The 15,540-nt window shown below is 45.0% G+C and overlaps 1 protein-coding gene across 7 annotated transcripts in view; it reads left to right on the top strand.

The window, feature by feature from the left end:
- LOC121286863 (phospholipid transfer protein) overlaps positions 1 to 15,540 on the top strand; it is a 230,480-nt gene that overhangs the window by 76,388 nt on the left and 138,552 nt on the right. For all 7 annotated transcript variants that reach the window (XM_041204034.1, XM_041204036.1, XM_041204033.1 and 4 more), the window contains 6 exons: positions 5,622 to 5,745; positions 7,869 to 7,968; positions 8,056 to 8,184; positions 10,803 to 10,958; positions 12,030 to 12,093; positions 13,600 to 13,663. In XM_041204034.1, the coding sequence (XP_041059968.1) occupies positions 5,622 to 5,745; positions 7,869 to 7,968; positions 8,056 to 8,184; positions 10,803 to 10,958; positions 12,030 to 12,093; positions 13,600 to 13,663 (637 nt within the window). The remainder of the gene's footprint in view (positions 1 to 5,621; positions 5,746 to 7,868; positions 7,969 to 8,055; positions 8,185 to 10,802; positions 10,959 to 12,029; positions 12,094 to 13,599; positions 13,664 to 15,540) is intronic.

Genomic DNA, 15,540 nt, shown 5'->3' with positions numbered 1-15,540 from the left:
TATCCCCCCATAGTGTGATCTATAGTCTACCCCTGATAGTGTGATCTATAGACTACCCCCATAGTGTGATCTATAGACTACTCCCGATAGTATCTATAGACTACCCCAATAGTGTGGTCTATAGACTACCCACAATATTGTGATCTATAGACTACCCTCAATAGTTTGATCTATAGACTACCCCTGATCTATTGACTACCCTCAATAGTGTGATCTATAGACTACCCCTGATGGTGTGATCTATAGACTACCCCTGATGGTGTGATCTATAGACTACCCCCGATAGTGTGATCTATAGACTATCCCCGATAGTGTGATTTATAGACTACCCCCAGTGGTGTGATCTATAGACTACCCCCAGTGGTGTGATCTATAGACTACCCTCAATAGTGTGATCTATAGACTACCCTCAATAGTGTGATCTATAGACTACCCCCGATAGTGTGATCTATAGACTACCCCCAATAGTGTGGTCTATAGACTACCCCCAATATTGTGATCTATAGACTATCCCTGATAGAGTGATCTATAGACTATCCCTGATAGTGTGATCTATAGACTACTCCCGATAGTGTGATCTATAGACTACCCCCGATAGTGTGATCTATAGACTATCCCTGATAGTGTGATCTATAGACTACTCCCGATAGTGTGATCTATAGACTATCCCTGATAGTGTGATCTATTGACTACCCTCAATAGTGTGATCCATAGACTACCCCCAGTGGTGTGATCTATATAATACTCCCCATCATGTGATCAATAGAACACGCCCTGTTGTGTGATCAAAAGAATACTCCATGTCGTGTGACCAAAAGAATACTCCCCCTGCTGTGTGATCAAAAGAATACTCCATGTCGTGTGACCAAAAGAATACTCCCCCTGCTGTGTGATCTTGCCTTTTTTTGCTTCACAACTTTAACCAGGTGGATCCTGCCCTTGCCCTCTCAAGAACATCCTCTCTTTCCGTCATGGGAATGCCTTCCCTCACCAGCACTGCAAGCTCCACCTCCCCTTTCACCTTCCATATCTTTTTTGAACACTTTATATTCTAGAAGATTTAAGCCCTAAGCCCGCGCCATTTTTAAGCCATATTTCCAATATTGCCACTGCATCATACTCCCACATGGCTGTTTGAGCTTGTAGCTCACCAACCTTATTCATTACACTTTGTGCAATTACATAGATGCATTAGAAACCTGTTCCTCGTGGTCTTTCTCAGTCTGCTCCTTTGTAATATAAACTACTCCCTTCTCTAGTACTCTCCAACACTCTCACTTTATGCAAAAGACCATAAGACGTAGGAACAGAAGTAGATCATTTGGTCAATCGAGTCTGCTCCGCCATTCAGTGAGATCATGGCTGCTTTGATAATCCTCAACTCCACTTTCCTGTCTTTTCCCCATAACCTTTGATTCCCTTACTGATTAAAAATCTGTTTATCTCGGCCTTGAATACAGCCTCTACAGCTTCCTGCAGTAAAAATTTCCACAGATTGAATGCCCTCTGAGAGAAGAAATTCCTCCTCATCTCTGTCTTAAATGGGCGACCCCTTACCTTGAGATTATGCCCTCTGGTCCTAGACTCTCCCACAAGAGGAAATAATCTCTCAGCATCTACCCTGTCAAGCTCCCTAAGAATTTTTATTTGTTTCAATATGGTCGCCTCTCATTCTTCTAAACTCCAATGAGTACAGGCCCAAGCTACTCAACCTCTCCTCATAAGAAAATCTCTCCATACCCGGGATCAACCTAGTGAACCTTCTCTGGACTGCCTTCAATGTCAGTATATCTTTCCTTAGATAAGGGGACCAAAACTGTTCACAGTATTCTAGATGTGGTCTAACGAGTGCCTTGTATAGTTTTAGCAAGACTTCCCTATTTTTATACTCTATTCCCTTTGAAATAAAGGCCAACATTCCATTTGCCTTCCCTATTACCCATTGAACTTGTGTGTTAGCTTTTTGGGATTCATGCATGAGGATCCCCAAATCACTCTGTGCTGCAGCTTTCTTCAGTCTTTCTCCATTTAAATAATATTCAGCTCCTCTATTCTTCCTGCCAATGTGCATAACCTCACATTTTCCCACATTATATTCCATCTGCCAAGTTTTTGCCCACTCACTTAACCTGTCTATATCCCTCTATAGGCTCCTTGTGCCATCCTCACCACTTGCCTTCCCACCTTTAATTTTGTCTGTCCCAAACTTGGCAATAGTACATTCACTTCCCTCATCTAAGTCACTAATATATATTTTAAATAATTGTGGCCCCAGCACTGATCCCTGTGACACTCCACTAGTCACAGGTTCCCATCCTGAAAATGCTCCCCTTATCCCAACTCTCTGTCTTCTATTAGTTAGCCAATCCTCTATCCATGCTAATATACTACCCCAACACAATGGGCTCTTATCTTATTAAGTAGCCTTATGTGCGGTACCTTATTGAATGGCTTTTGGAAATCCAAATGTATTACATCTACTGGTTCCCCTTTATCTACCCTGCTTGGCATCTTATTCCTCTTTTCTACTTCTACTTGCCCATTCCCCAGTTAGGCCATTGAGAATGATGTTTTGAATATTCACATGTCGGATCGTGGAAATCTGGAACTCTCTCCCGCAAAATAATTAGGGAAATTGAAGATAATTTGGAGCTTTCATTGACAGCGATTGACAGATCTTTGTTACGTAAGGATATAAAAGGGTAATGAATAAAGGTGGGTAAACGGAGTTGAGATCCAAACCAGTCAATGATCGAATTGAATGACAAACAGGCCTGAGAAAAGGAAAAAGCAAACTTGTATTTCTGTAGCACCTTGAACAACCACAGGACGTTCCAAAACGCTCACAGCCAATGAAGTAATGAAGTGTTTTTTGAAGTATAGTCACTGTTGTAGGAAACACAGCAGCCAATTTGCACATAGTAAGATCTCACAAACACGAAAGTGATAATGATCCGACCACCTGGTTTTGTGATGATTATTGGCCAAGAATCTGGTGAGAACTCCTCTGCTCATCTTTGTAACAGTGTTATGTGATCTTTCACAGCCACCTGAGAGGGTAGACAGGTCTCAATTTAATGTCTCATCCAAAAGACAGCACCTCCAACAGTGCAAAACTCCCTCAATACTGCACTGGAGTGTCAACTTTAGGTTTTGTGCTCAACCCTGGGGTGGGACTTGAACCCAAAACCTTGTGATTCATCAATGAGAGACATGACTGAAGGACTGAATGGCCTCCTTCTGTTCCTGTGTAACAGGCTCGAGGGGCTGAATGGCCTCCTTCTGTTCATGTGTAACAGGCTTGAGGGGCTGAATGGCCTCCTCCTGTTCCTGTGTATGAGGTTTGAGGGGCAGAATTACCTCACACAATTCCTATGTAATAGGCTTGAGGAGCTGAATGGCCTCACCCTGTTCCTGTGTATGAGGCTCGAGGGGCTGAATGGCCTCTTCCTGTTCCTGCATAATGTAAGAAGTTAAGAATATAAAACATAGGAGCAGGAGTAGGCCATTTGGCCTCTCAAGCCTGCCCTGCCATTCAATAAGACGTTGGCTGATCTGCCCCAGGCCTCAATTCCACTTTCATGCCAACTCCTTATAGCCCTCAACGCCCCAATATTTAAAAAACCTATCTAACTCCTCTTTAAATACTTTCAATGATCTAGCCTCCACAACTCTCTGGGATAGAGAATTCCAGACATTCACTACCCTCTGAGAGAAGAAATTCCTTCACATCTCAGTTTTAAATAAGTGTTCCCTTATTCTATAACTATGTATCCTCATTCAAGATACCCCCACTAGTGGAAACATCTTCTCAACATCCACCCTGTCAAGCCCCCTCAGAATCTTGTTCGTTTCAATAAGATCAATCCATCATACTTCTAAACTCTAATGAATAAAGGCCTAATCTGTTTAGCCATTCTTGATAAGTCAACCCCTTGATCCCAGGAATCAGCCTAGTGAATCTCTTTTGAACTGCCTCCATTGCCATTATATCCTTTCTTAAATACAGGGACCAAAACTGTACACAGTGCTCCAGGTGCAGCCTCACCAACACCCTGAACAGTTGTAACAAGACTTCCCCATTTTAACAGGCTTCAGGGAGCTGAATGGCCTCTTCCTGTTCCTGTGTAACAGGCTCAAGGGAGCTGAATGGTCTCCTCCTGTTCCTGTGTATAAGGTTCGAGGGGCTGAATATCCTCCTCCTATTCCTGTGTAACAGGCTTGAGGGGCTGAATGGCCTCCTCCTGTTCCTGTGTAACAGGCTCAAGGGAGCTGAATGGCCTCCTCATGTTCCTGTGTAACAGGCTCGAGGGAGCTGAATGGCCTCCTCATGTTCTTGTGTAATAGACTTGAGGGAGCTGAATGGTCTCTTCCTGTTCCTGTGTATAAGGTTCGAGGGGCTGAATGGCCTCCTCCTGTTCCTGTGTAACAGGCTCGAGGGGCTAAATGCCTCCTCCTGTTCCTGTGTATGAGGTTCGATGGGCTGAATGGCCTCCTCCTGTTCCTGTGTAACAGGCTCGAGGGGCTAAATGGCCTCCTCCTGTTCCTGTGTAACAGGCTTGAGGGGCTGAATGGCCTCCTCCTGTTCCTGCATAATGTAAGAAGTTAAGAATATAAAACATAGGAGCAGGAGTAGGCCATTCGGCCTCTCAAGCCTGCCCTGCCATTCAATAAGACGTTGGCTGATCTGCCCCAGGCCTCAATTCCACTTTCATGCCAACTCCTTATAGCCCTCAATGCCCCAATATTTAAAAAACCTATCTAACTCCTCTTTAAATACTTTCAATGATCTAGCCTCCACGACTCTCTGGGATAGAGAATTCCAGACATTCACTACCCTCTGAGAGAAGAAATTCCTTCACATCTCAGTTTTAAATAAGTGTTCCCTTATTCTATAACTATGTGTCCTCGTTCAAGATACTCCCACTAGTGGAAACATCTTCTCAACATCTATCCTGTCAAGCCCCCTCAGAATCTTGTTCGTTTCAATAAGATCAATCCCTCATTCTTCTAAACTCTAATGAATAAAGGCCTAATCTGTTTAGCCATTCTTGATAAGTCAACCCTTTCAGGCCAGGAATCAGCCTAGTGAATCTCTTTTGAACTGCCTCCATTGCCACTATGTGCTTTCTTAACTACAGGGACCAAAACTGTACACAGTGCTCCAGGTGCAGCCACACCAACACCCTATACAGTTGTAACAAGACGTCCCTATTTTAACAGGCTTCAGGGACTGAATGGCCTCCTCCTCTTCCTGTGTAACAGGCTCGAGGGGCTGAATGACCTCCTCCTGTTCCTGTGTAACAGGCTCGAGGGGCTGAATGACCTCTTCCTGTTCCTGTGTAACAGGCTTGAGGGAGCTGAATGTCCTTCTCTTGTTCCTGTGTAACAGCTTTGAGGGGCTGAATGGCCTCCTCATGCTTCATCTTCAGAACTGTTCTTTTCAACAGCAGTTCAGAGTTTAGTTGCAGTGAAATTCCCTTTATAAACAAAGGACTGTTCCAGCTCATCAGCAGGATGGTAGTCACCATGGTGATGGCGATGATTAGTTCTAAAATGGTTGTGCTGCTCATTGCCATGGCGACGATGGTATTGAACATACTGGGGTTCTTGTTCTACAGGCACTGTGTGACATCATGGCAGGCTGGCTCCTCGGCTGCACACTCCTGCTGATCGGACTGAACACAACAGTGAGCACCAAACCCGCCTGCAGGATTCGCATCACATCCCAAGGACTGAGACTGAGTAAGATTCTCCTGAGAACCTACATCCTGGGCCAAGGGGACTAGTCCTTATAAAATAAGCAAACTTATTTTAAAATGGGTTTTGAGACCAGGTGAATGAAAGTGAAAGTACAGTGATTAAACAACCAATAATTGGATAGGTGTGGGAGAGACCTGTCTCTTTGCACCCACTCTCTGTCAACCTGTGGGGTTAGCAAGCTGGTAAACATTGGCAAGCTTGTGAATAACCTCTCCTCCTGTGACATCATGACTGGAAAATCCACCCACAGCTCCATGTTTCCATTCGTCGGATCACACACACACCTCTCTGTTTCACACTCACACTCACAAACCTCTCTCTCACTCACACACACACACACACACACACACACATACACACACCTCTCTGTGTCTCTCACACACCTCTCATACATCTCCCACACACACCCACCTCACTGTCTCTCTCTCTCTCTCACACACACATAAATACACACCTTCCCCCTCACACACACTTTTTCTCTCTCACACACACACACTCTCTCTCACACACACACCCTTTCTCTCTCTCTCTCTCTCTCTTTGTCTCCCCTTCCCTCCCTCTCTCTCTCACACACACACACTTTCTGTTTCTGTCTCCCCCTCTCTCTGTCTTTCTCACACATGCACACACACCTCCTCTCTCACACACACACACTCTCTCTCTCACATACACTTTCTCTTTCTGTCTCCCCCTCTCTGTCTCTGTCTCTCTCTCTCTCTCACACACACACACACACACACACACACACAATCCCTGCATACATTCTCACACACACACTCTCAGCTCCTGTACACACACAAGTGGAACTCCCCTCCTAACAGCACTGTGGCTATACCTACACTGCATGGACTATATCAAGAAGACAATTCGCCACCACCTTCTCAAGGCCAATAAGGGATGGGCATTAAATGCTTTTGTCCTGTGAGTGAATTGACTAAAAATACAGCCCCTGTAAAGACACAATGGTCTGGATTTTAATTCTTCGGATTGTTACTGGGTGTCGGAAAAATTCCCGGCTCAGCCTGCCCACCTCGGGAGAAAGTGCCAGAAAAGCTGGGATCTTCATTGCTGGAGCTAGGGGGAGGATGCAGCCAACCTGGAAAGAAGTGCAAAGGAAAACATAGGGGCTGCTGGGTGTGGAGTCGGGCTGTTTAAAAGGCCCACCTCTTTGCTGTGGGTCTCCGTCCCAGTTACAATAAAAACAGAAAGACAATCCAGCCTTCACCCCTCTCACCCCCTCGCCCTGCACATACTCCCTATGCCCCATCCATGCCATCCCATGCCCCCAACCCAGCCCCCCATGGCCCCTCACCCTCCCCATGCCAAGCTATGGCACCTCCATACCCATTGACCCACTTTACATTGTATAGAACCAATGAACACTATAGTGACAGTAGGATGTGTAAAAAAAAAGTAATTCATTCATAACTTTTCTACAATGTTTAAGAAAAGTCATTTCACTTAGAAGGCAATTTAACATGAACACACACACACACACACACACACACACATACACATTCTCATGCACATATATATACACACACGCCTACAGAGACACACACATACATACACACATTGCACACATACACACATATACACACACTCATGCACATATATGTACACATACACCTACAGAGAGAGACACACACATTTATGCACACGCACACACACATATATACACGCACATACACACACATATACACATACTCATGCACATATATATATACACACACACCTACAGAGAGAGACACACACATACATGCACACACGCACACACACATATATACATGCACACACACACACACCACACACATACACACATATACACACACTCATGCACATATATATATATATATGCACACACACACCTACAGAGAGAGACACACACATAAAAGAGCACACGCACACGCATATATACACGTACACACACACACCACACATATATGCACACACACACATTATAATGAGTTGGGGTAAGTCTCACTACATTCCTAATTATACTAAATAGTATAAATATGAATAGAATAAGTCAGGGCAAATACTTCGCCATAAACTAAGTGACCATAATCGAGAAACCCTTCTGAATATGTTTCTGTTCTCTGAAGTTCGATCTGAAGGACTGAAGTTTGTTGCTGAAGAGCTAGAAAATATCTCCATCGCGGATTTATCTGGGAAGGAAGGGCCATTCCACTATTCTATCAGTGGGTAAGAGGCTGCCTGCGTCTTGCTGCATTCTTGATTTTGTTTTATTGGTGTCAGTATCACTGAGCTCACTATGTTGACATTGCACAGAGTGAAAATCACTGACCTGGATCTCTCGACTGCTTCTTTAAGCTTCTATCCTGAAGCTGGGCTACAATTCGAAGTGAAAAACTCGTCAATCAGCGTCACTTTCCAGAGGAACATGTTGTACTGGCTGATGTGAGTCTCTCACTCTCTTTGTATCATACCCTTTACCTCAGGCCATTTGAACCACATGCTCTTGTGTCACTGAAAATGTTTTGGTTGTTAAGGTGTTGCCTAAATCACTGGGAAATTAAAGTTAACACTTTTGGTCAATTTAATGAACAGGGAGATTTTTCAACTTCACTTAACAAACAGCATGAGTGTGCGTGTATGTGTGTATGTGTGTATGTGCGTGGTGTGTGTTGTGTGCATGTATATATGTGTGTGTGCGTGTGTGTATGTCTGTGTCTCTCTCTGTAGGTGTGTGTATATATATATGCATGAGTATTTGTATATGTGTGTGTGTGTGTTTGTGTGTATGTGTGCAAATGTGTGTGTGTCTCTCTCTGTAGGTGTATGTGTACATATATGTGCATGAGTGTGTGTATATGTGTGTCACTGAGCACATGATCCAGTCTAACTCTTCAATCTAGTACTGAGTGAGTGCCGCACTGGCAGAGCACCCGTTTTTCAGATGAATTGTTAAACCGAGGCCTGTCTACACACTCAGGTGGATGTAAAAGTCCTAGGGCAGAATTTTGAAGAGGAACAGGGGAGGTAACCCAGTATCCCAACTAATACCTACACCTCCACCAATCTCATGAAAACTGATGATCTGTTTAGGTCACACTGGTGTTTGTGGGATATTGCAGGGTGGAAATAGTTAGAATTCCAGGAGCTGTGACTCCTGGGGCTGGATTTAGGTGGCCTTAATCAGGCTGGAATGGACGCAGGCTGTCGGGAGAAATGGCAATGGGGAAATTCCACCTCAGTTCTGGTCCCGTGACAGGGGGAGGGAAGATGGGCCTGTGAACTTGCCACACTCCTATTGAGGTCAAACAAGATAGTTAAGTTCTTGTTAAAATCCTGTCTTTCTGAAGTTTTTTGACTTGAGGAGGCCTGTGTTTAAGAACTTACTGCCTCAGACCAGCTGAAGTCAGGCATGCAGCAATTCAGGAGCATGTCAGAGAGAGGCCAGAAAAGTTTGAAAAGGTAAGTGTAATGGTTGACCATAGGTTAAAGGGTGAACTTTTCTTGCAGCAGCTCATTACATGTCAGGAGGGGAGTCAGCATTGCACAACTCTGCCAGTTCAGCAGGGTCTCACCTTCCTGGCATCACAAGGCCATTGGAGCAGTGTTTCACCTGAGCATCAGGAAGAGCTTAGCTGGAAATGGGGCCTGTGCCCTCAGAAATCAAGGCCATTGGAGCAGCAGCCTCCATTGGAAAGGCAGAGCCCTGGGTATCAGGAGGCCAAAGAAGGAGGGGTGAGGGCACAAAAGAAAAGGAAATGCCACCCAGAGCCCAGGATCTACAGGCAGAGGCAAAGCTACCTGGACATGACTGAAAACCAGTGGCGAAGCAGATTGTGACTCTCTAGGCAGATGATCAGAGGAATCTGTGCTCAGTGCGGGATTTCTGTGGCCTTTCACAGGCAGCTGCACATGCCGAGACACTACACCAAATTCACCACGGATAGGGCATCGCAGACTCAGAGGGCACTGGGTTCAGTGGCTGCACTGGTTGGGTAATGTCCTGCAATACCCTCCTCCAAGAACCTTAGTCATTGTGGTGGTGCTGTGCTCTCCTTAACATAACCTCCAGAGAGGTGTGGACCTTGAGGATGGTGAGGCTGTGGAAGGAGACAGTCCATTGGGGAAGAAGAAGGAATTGAGAGAAGAGGAGAACTGGAGGCAGAGGGAGATGATGGTGAACAGAGAGGTACTCCTGTGCATAATGAGGTGACCTCCTCCTGTCACCCCCGGGAAGAGGTCCCCCCTCCTCTCCCTCAAGGTCTACTGCAATAGATTCAGTCGGCAACAATGAAACAAAGGACAGCCCTTCCCTGGGTGCCAGGTCTCCTGTGATATCTCACTCTCCTCTGGTGTTGTGGAAGGTTTTGGTACAAATCACAAATCTCTCTCTTGTGGCAACCGGCAGCCTCAGTGATGGCTGCAATAGGGTGTCTAAATGAGTTCCACAATTCACCTGACCCACATCTAATCCCGCCCCTACTGACTCTGAATGGACAGGAAACTGTCCCCTTATCAACTAAGGACTCACCCCCACGAAAAGCTGAACTTTAATCAGTTTCCCACCACAGGAGAGTTTCTGACTGTAAACAAACCTGGCTCCTCTTTCCCAGCTCCATGGCAAAAATTCCTTCCCAAATGTATTGTATAGAGGACTGAAATCTGGATAATCAGTGAAGCTCCCGGGGGTTGGGGAGGGTGATTGATCAAGGGCGGGGAAGGGTGATCAGGGGCCATTAGGGTTTACCAGGGGCCGGAGAGGGTGACCAGGGGTCAAAGGGGCTGATTAGGGGTTGAGAAGGTAATCAGGGTTTGTGTGTTAGGCAATCAAGTGTCAGGAGATACAGGTGACTAGAGGTTGAGGAGGTCACCAATGGTCAGATCAGGGGTCTGGGGTCACCAGGAGTTAGGGTTGGGGTGAACTGGGGTTGGGATGGTTATTAGGGTTTGGAGGGTTTCCAGGGGTCAGGAGGGGGTAGCTGGGGTCAACCTGGGGTCAGGGAGGAGCAGATGACCAAGGGCTGTCATTCAATCCTTCATCACTGAAACGTTATCTTTTCCAGTCAGGACGCCGGTCAGATTAATGCCTCTGCTGAAGGAGCTAGCATCTGGACGGTGTTGGATTTGTCCAAGAGCCAATCTGGACAGCTGAAGATAAGCAAGTTGTCCTGCACAGCTTCAATCGCAAGAATGTATGCAAGGTTTACCGGAAACTTCAGGTAATAATCTCTCTTTCTTGCGAGCTGTGCAGCAAGGACATGGGTGAGAATAGTAGAATAGCAGCCTTTACTGTAAGACAAGTGTCACATTACATAGAGTTGACATACTCAAGCTGCAACATGGAATCATCCTATGGAGCCCACTCAGTCTGTGTTGTTACTTATTCTCCGTACCAGCATAATCCCAATCCCCATGGACCCACAATGTTCCTGCATCCATTTCCTTTTCCTTCATCCACCTCTTGAACCTAGTCTTAATGTTGCCATGGTTTCCACTTCAACCACCAACATTCTACAGCCTCACAATCCTCTGCATTAAAAAAACAATTTTCTCTCTCTGTTCTCAGTCTCTTAAATTTAATATTATGTTGCTGTCCCCTAGCTCCAGAACTCTCATCTTTAAATATGCTGTCCCCATCCTAAATCATTTTAAACATCTGATAAATTGCTTCTTAATCTCCTGCTTGAATAAAACAAACACAAATGTTTTGTCTTTCTTTGCATCCTCATAATGTCAGTGACCTATTGAATCTGCACCACCTTCTATCCATTGTATATCCATTGTTGTCCAAACTTCACACACTGCTCTAATCGTGATTTTACAGAGATTTGAAATAAATTCATCATTACATCCTGTTCCATATCCAGGAGGCAAGCTAGAAAGTGAGACCCACACAAACTGGGGGGAATATAGAAAGTGAGATACAATCTTTAATTCAAGCTGGTCAAATTCACAGACAAAACCAAAGTAGAAAGAGAAAGTTGCAACTCTTAAACCACCCCAGAAAACTTAAAAAATGAGTTTGACACAATAGGATTGTGGGAAAATCAATGGCAGATGAAATTTAATATCAACAATTATGGCTTAAACTTTTTTTATGCAGTTTAACACTGATGGGTATTTTGGACAACAAATGGTTCAGCCTGTTTTCAGCCCCAAATACAATCCTGTTCCTTTTGCCAAGGCTCCTGGTCACGCAGTGGAGTTTCTCCAAAGTGCGTGTGACCTTAATTACATAGAGTGATTCACAAAATGTTCTGTACCTCACACAACTGTCCTCTTTTTTGCAGGGGCTTTTATGAAATATTCTCGGGGATTCTAACAACTGGTTTGCGATTCCTCATAAACCAGCAGGTAATTCTCAGGTGATCAGCACAGCACAGATACTCCTGTGGGCAGACAGGTATATACATCTAAATTGCTGGAGGACAACAACAGCAACAGATTGTGCCCTTTATGTTATTAAACACCACAATGTGCTTCATTGTAAATTAAAATTTCATACAAGCCAGATAAGGCAATGTTAGAGTTGAAGGCCAAAAGCTTGATCAAAGAGGTAGGTTTTAAGCAGCTTCTTAAAGAAGGAGAGAGAGGTGGAGATGTTTAGAGAGGGATTTCCAGAGCTTGCAACCCAGGCAGCTAATGGCACAGCTGCCAACGGTGGACCCATTAATATCAGGGATGCTGAGAGTCCAGAATTAGAGGAGCTCCAATACTTTTGAGGGATGTGGGGCTGGAGGAGATTACAGAGATAGGGAGGGGCGAGGTCATGGAGGGATCTGAAAACAAGGACGATAATTTTAAAATGGAGGCTTTGCTTGACCAAGAAGTAATATAAGTCAGTGAGCACAGGGGTGAATTGGACACAGGCAGCAGAGTTTATTATGAGCTCACATTTATGTGGGATGAAAGATGGGAGGCTGGCCAGGAGAGCTTCCGATCATCAAGGCAGGGTCAAAATCCTGGAACCCCCTCCCTAACAGCACTGTGGATGTACCTACACACATGGACTGCAGCAGTTCAAGAAGGCAGCTCACCACCACCTTCTCAAGGGCAATTAAGGATGAGCAATAAATGCTAGCCCAGCCAGCGAACCCATATCATGTAAATGAATAAAGAAAAAGTAACTAAGTTATGAGTGAGGGATTCATTAGCAGCTGAACTGAGGCAAGAGCAGAGCTGGGTGATGTAATGGAATGGAAATAATGATTCCAGTGATTGAGAGGACATGGGATTGGAAGCACAGCTCAGGGTCAAATAGGAGTACAATAATGGGAACATCTGGTTCAGACATTAACCAGGGATGGGATCAATAGCTAGGGACATTGAGACCTGAAGGAGGTCTTTCCAATATTTAATTAGAAGAAATTTTGCTCACCCAGTAGTCAAAGTCAAATAAGCCGCATGGGAAATCAGAGAGTGGGAGCATCAAGTGGTGAGGGAGGAAATGTGAAAATTGAGGTATGTGTAAGTGATGGCTTTGACAGTCAGGGATAGGTTTATATTAACCATATTGTGTGGGTCTGGAGTCACATGTAGGCCAGACCAGGTAAGGATAGCAGATTTCCTCCCCTAAAGGGCATTAGTGAACCAGGTGAGTTTTTAACAATAATCAATGACTAGTTTTATGGTCACTACTGAGACTAGATTTCAATTCCAGATTTATTAATTGAATTTAAATTCCCCCAGCTGGATTTGAACCCATATTCCCAGAGCATTAGTCTAGGCCTCTGGCTTATTAGTTCAGTGACAATATCACTATGCCACCATCTCTGAGAGGGGATTATACTGTAGACCTTGAGTGTCAGTAAGTGGGATTGATGTTGTCGTTTGCTCTTTTTGTCTTCTCTGCTCTTGTAGATTTGCCCAGCTTTACAACATTCAGCATTGGTCCTGCTGAACTCTCTGCTGGAGACAGTTCCAGGTATGTACATGTCATGGTTCAGAGCCATTTCTGAAGAACCCCTGTGTGTATTGATCAATGATTTTCTTGTTAAACTGTAGGTTGACAGAGGCAGTGAGTTTTGTCACCTCTTTGCCAAGGTAGGTACCACACAGGAGGCAACACTAGAGTGGGGTTGATGTTCTGTCCCAAGATGTTTAGCGTGCTCATCCATGTCAGGTAGCTAACAGAAAGATGAAAACAGCAACACTTTTGGATTAAAGACTGGCAACAGTTAACCTTACGCCAGTAGCGAGATGTTTGGTGGATTTCTGAGGTGATTGATGCAAGGCACCATTTAAAACAGCCTGCAACAGTTTTTAAAGGTCAATTTTACAGTGAAACTGAAAGACTGCCAACTCCACAGCCCCATGATTGTGCTCCGATAATGGGGCTTTGGTTCATTTCACTGTTTCAGTCAGAAGAGAACAAAGCTAAAACTTACCACTTAATCTGCCAAAGATCTGCATCTGTCCATATAAGGAAATGGATGTTACTGGGCAGATATTCCTGGGGATGGTACAGTAAGGAATAAGGGTGATAAGGGGAAGATTGTACATGAACCCTGTCCATTTTGCAGTGATCAAATGATTCAACACATTCAGGAACAGGAACACAATACTGGATCCCATTGTGCCCAGCCACCAGTTATAGAGTCATAGAGGTCTACAGCACAGAAAAAGGCCCTTCGGCCCATCGAGTCTCTGTCCATCAAACAAGTACCTAACTATTCTAATCCCATTTTCCAGCACTGGGCCTATAGCCTTGTATGCCATTGCATTGCAAGTGCACATCCAAACACTCCTTAAATGTTATGAGGGTTTCTGCCTCTACCACCCTTTCAGGCAGTGAGTTCCAGATTCCCACCACCCTCTGGGTGAAAAAATCCTTCCTCACATCCCCTCTAAACCTCCTGCACCTTACCTTAAATCTATGCCCCTGGTTATTGATTGCTCCACCAAGGGGAAGAATTCCTTCCTGTCTACCCTTTCTATGTCCCTCATAATTTTATACACCTCAATCATGTCCCCGCCCCCGCGCCCCCCCCCCCCCCCCCCCCACCCCCCCCCCCCCCCCCCCCACCCCCGCCCTCCCCCCCCAAAATCTCCTCGGCTCCAGGGAAAATAACCCCAGTCTATCCAATCTCTCTTCATAACTAAAACTCTCCAGCCCAGGCAACATCCTGATAAATCTCCTCTGTACTCTCTCTAGTGCAATCACATCCTTCCTATAATGCGGATTCCAGAACTGCACGCAATACTCTAGCTGTAGCCTAACCAGTGTTTTATACAGTTCCAGCATAACCTCCCTGCTCTTATATTCTGTACCTTGGTTAATAAAGGCAAGTATCCCATATGCCTCCTTAACCACCTTATCTACATGTCCTGCTACCTTAAGGGACCGGTGGATATGCACACCAAGGTCCCTCTGATCCTTGGTACTTCCCAGGGTCCTACCATTCATTCTGTATTACCGTGCCTTGTTTGTCCTGCCCAAGTGCTTCACCTCACATTTATCTGGATTAAATTCCATTTGCCGCTGATCAGCCCATCTGACTAGCCCGTCTTTATCCTCCTGTAATCTAAGGCTATCCTCCTCGCTTTTTACCACCCCAACAATTTTCGTGTCATCCATGAACTTACTGATCAACCCTCCTATATTAAAGTCTAAATCATCTATATGTACCACAAACAGCAAGAGCCCCAACACCGATTCCTGTGGAACCCCTCTGGACACAGGCATCCGGTCACAAAAACATCTCTCGACCATCACCCTATGCTTTCTGCCATTCAGCCAATTCTGGATCCAATTTGCCAAATTGCCTTGAATCCCAAGGGCTCTTACCTTCGTTATCTGTC

This window comes from Carcharodon carcharias, chromosome 14, assembly GCF_017639515.1.
Source record: "Carcharodon carcharias isolate sCarCar2 chromosome 14, sCarCar2.pri, whole genome shotgun sequence".
NCBI lineage: Eukaryota > Metazoa > Chordata > Chondrichthyes > Lamniformes > Lamnidae > Carcharodon > Carcharodon carcharias.
Note: the sequence above shows the minus strand (reverse complement) of the source record. Positions and strands in the feature narration are given on the sequence as shown.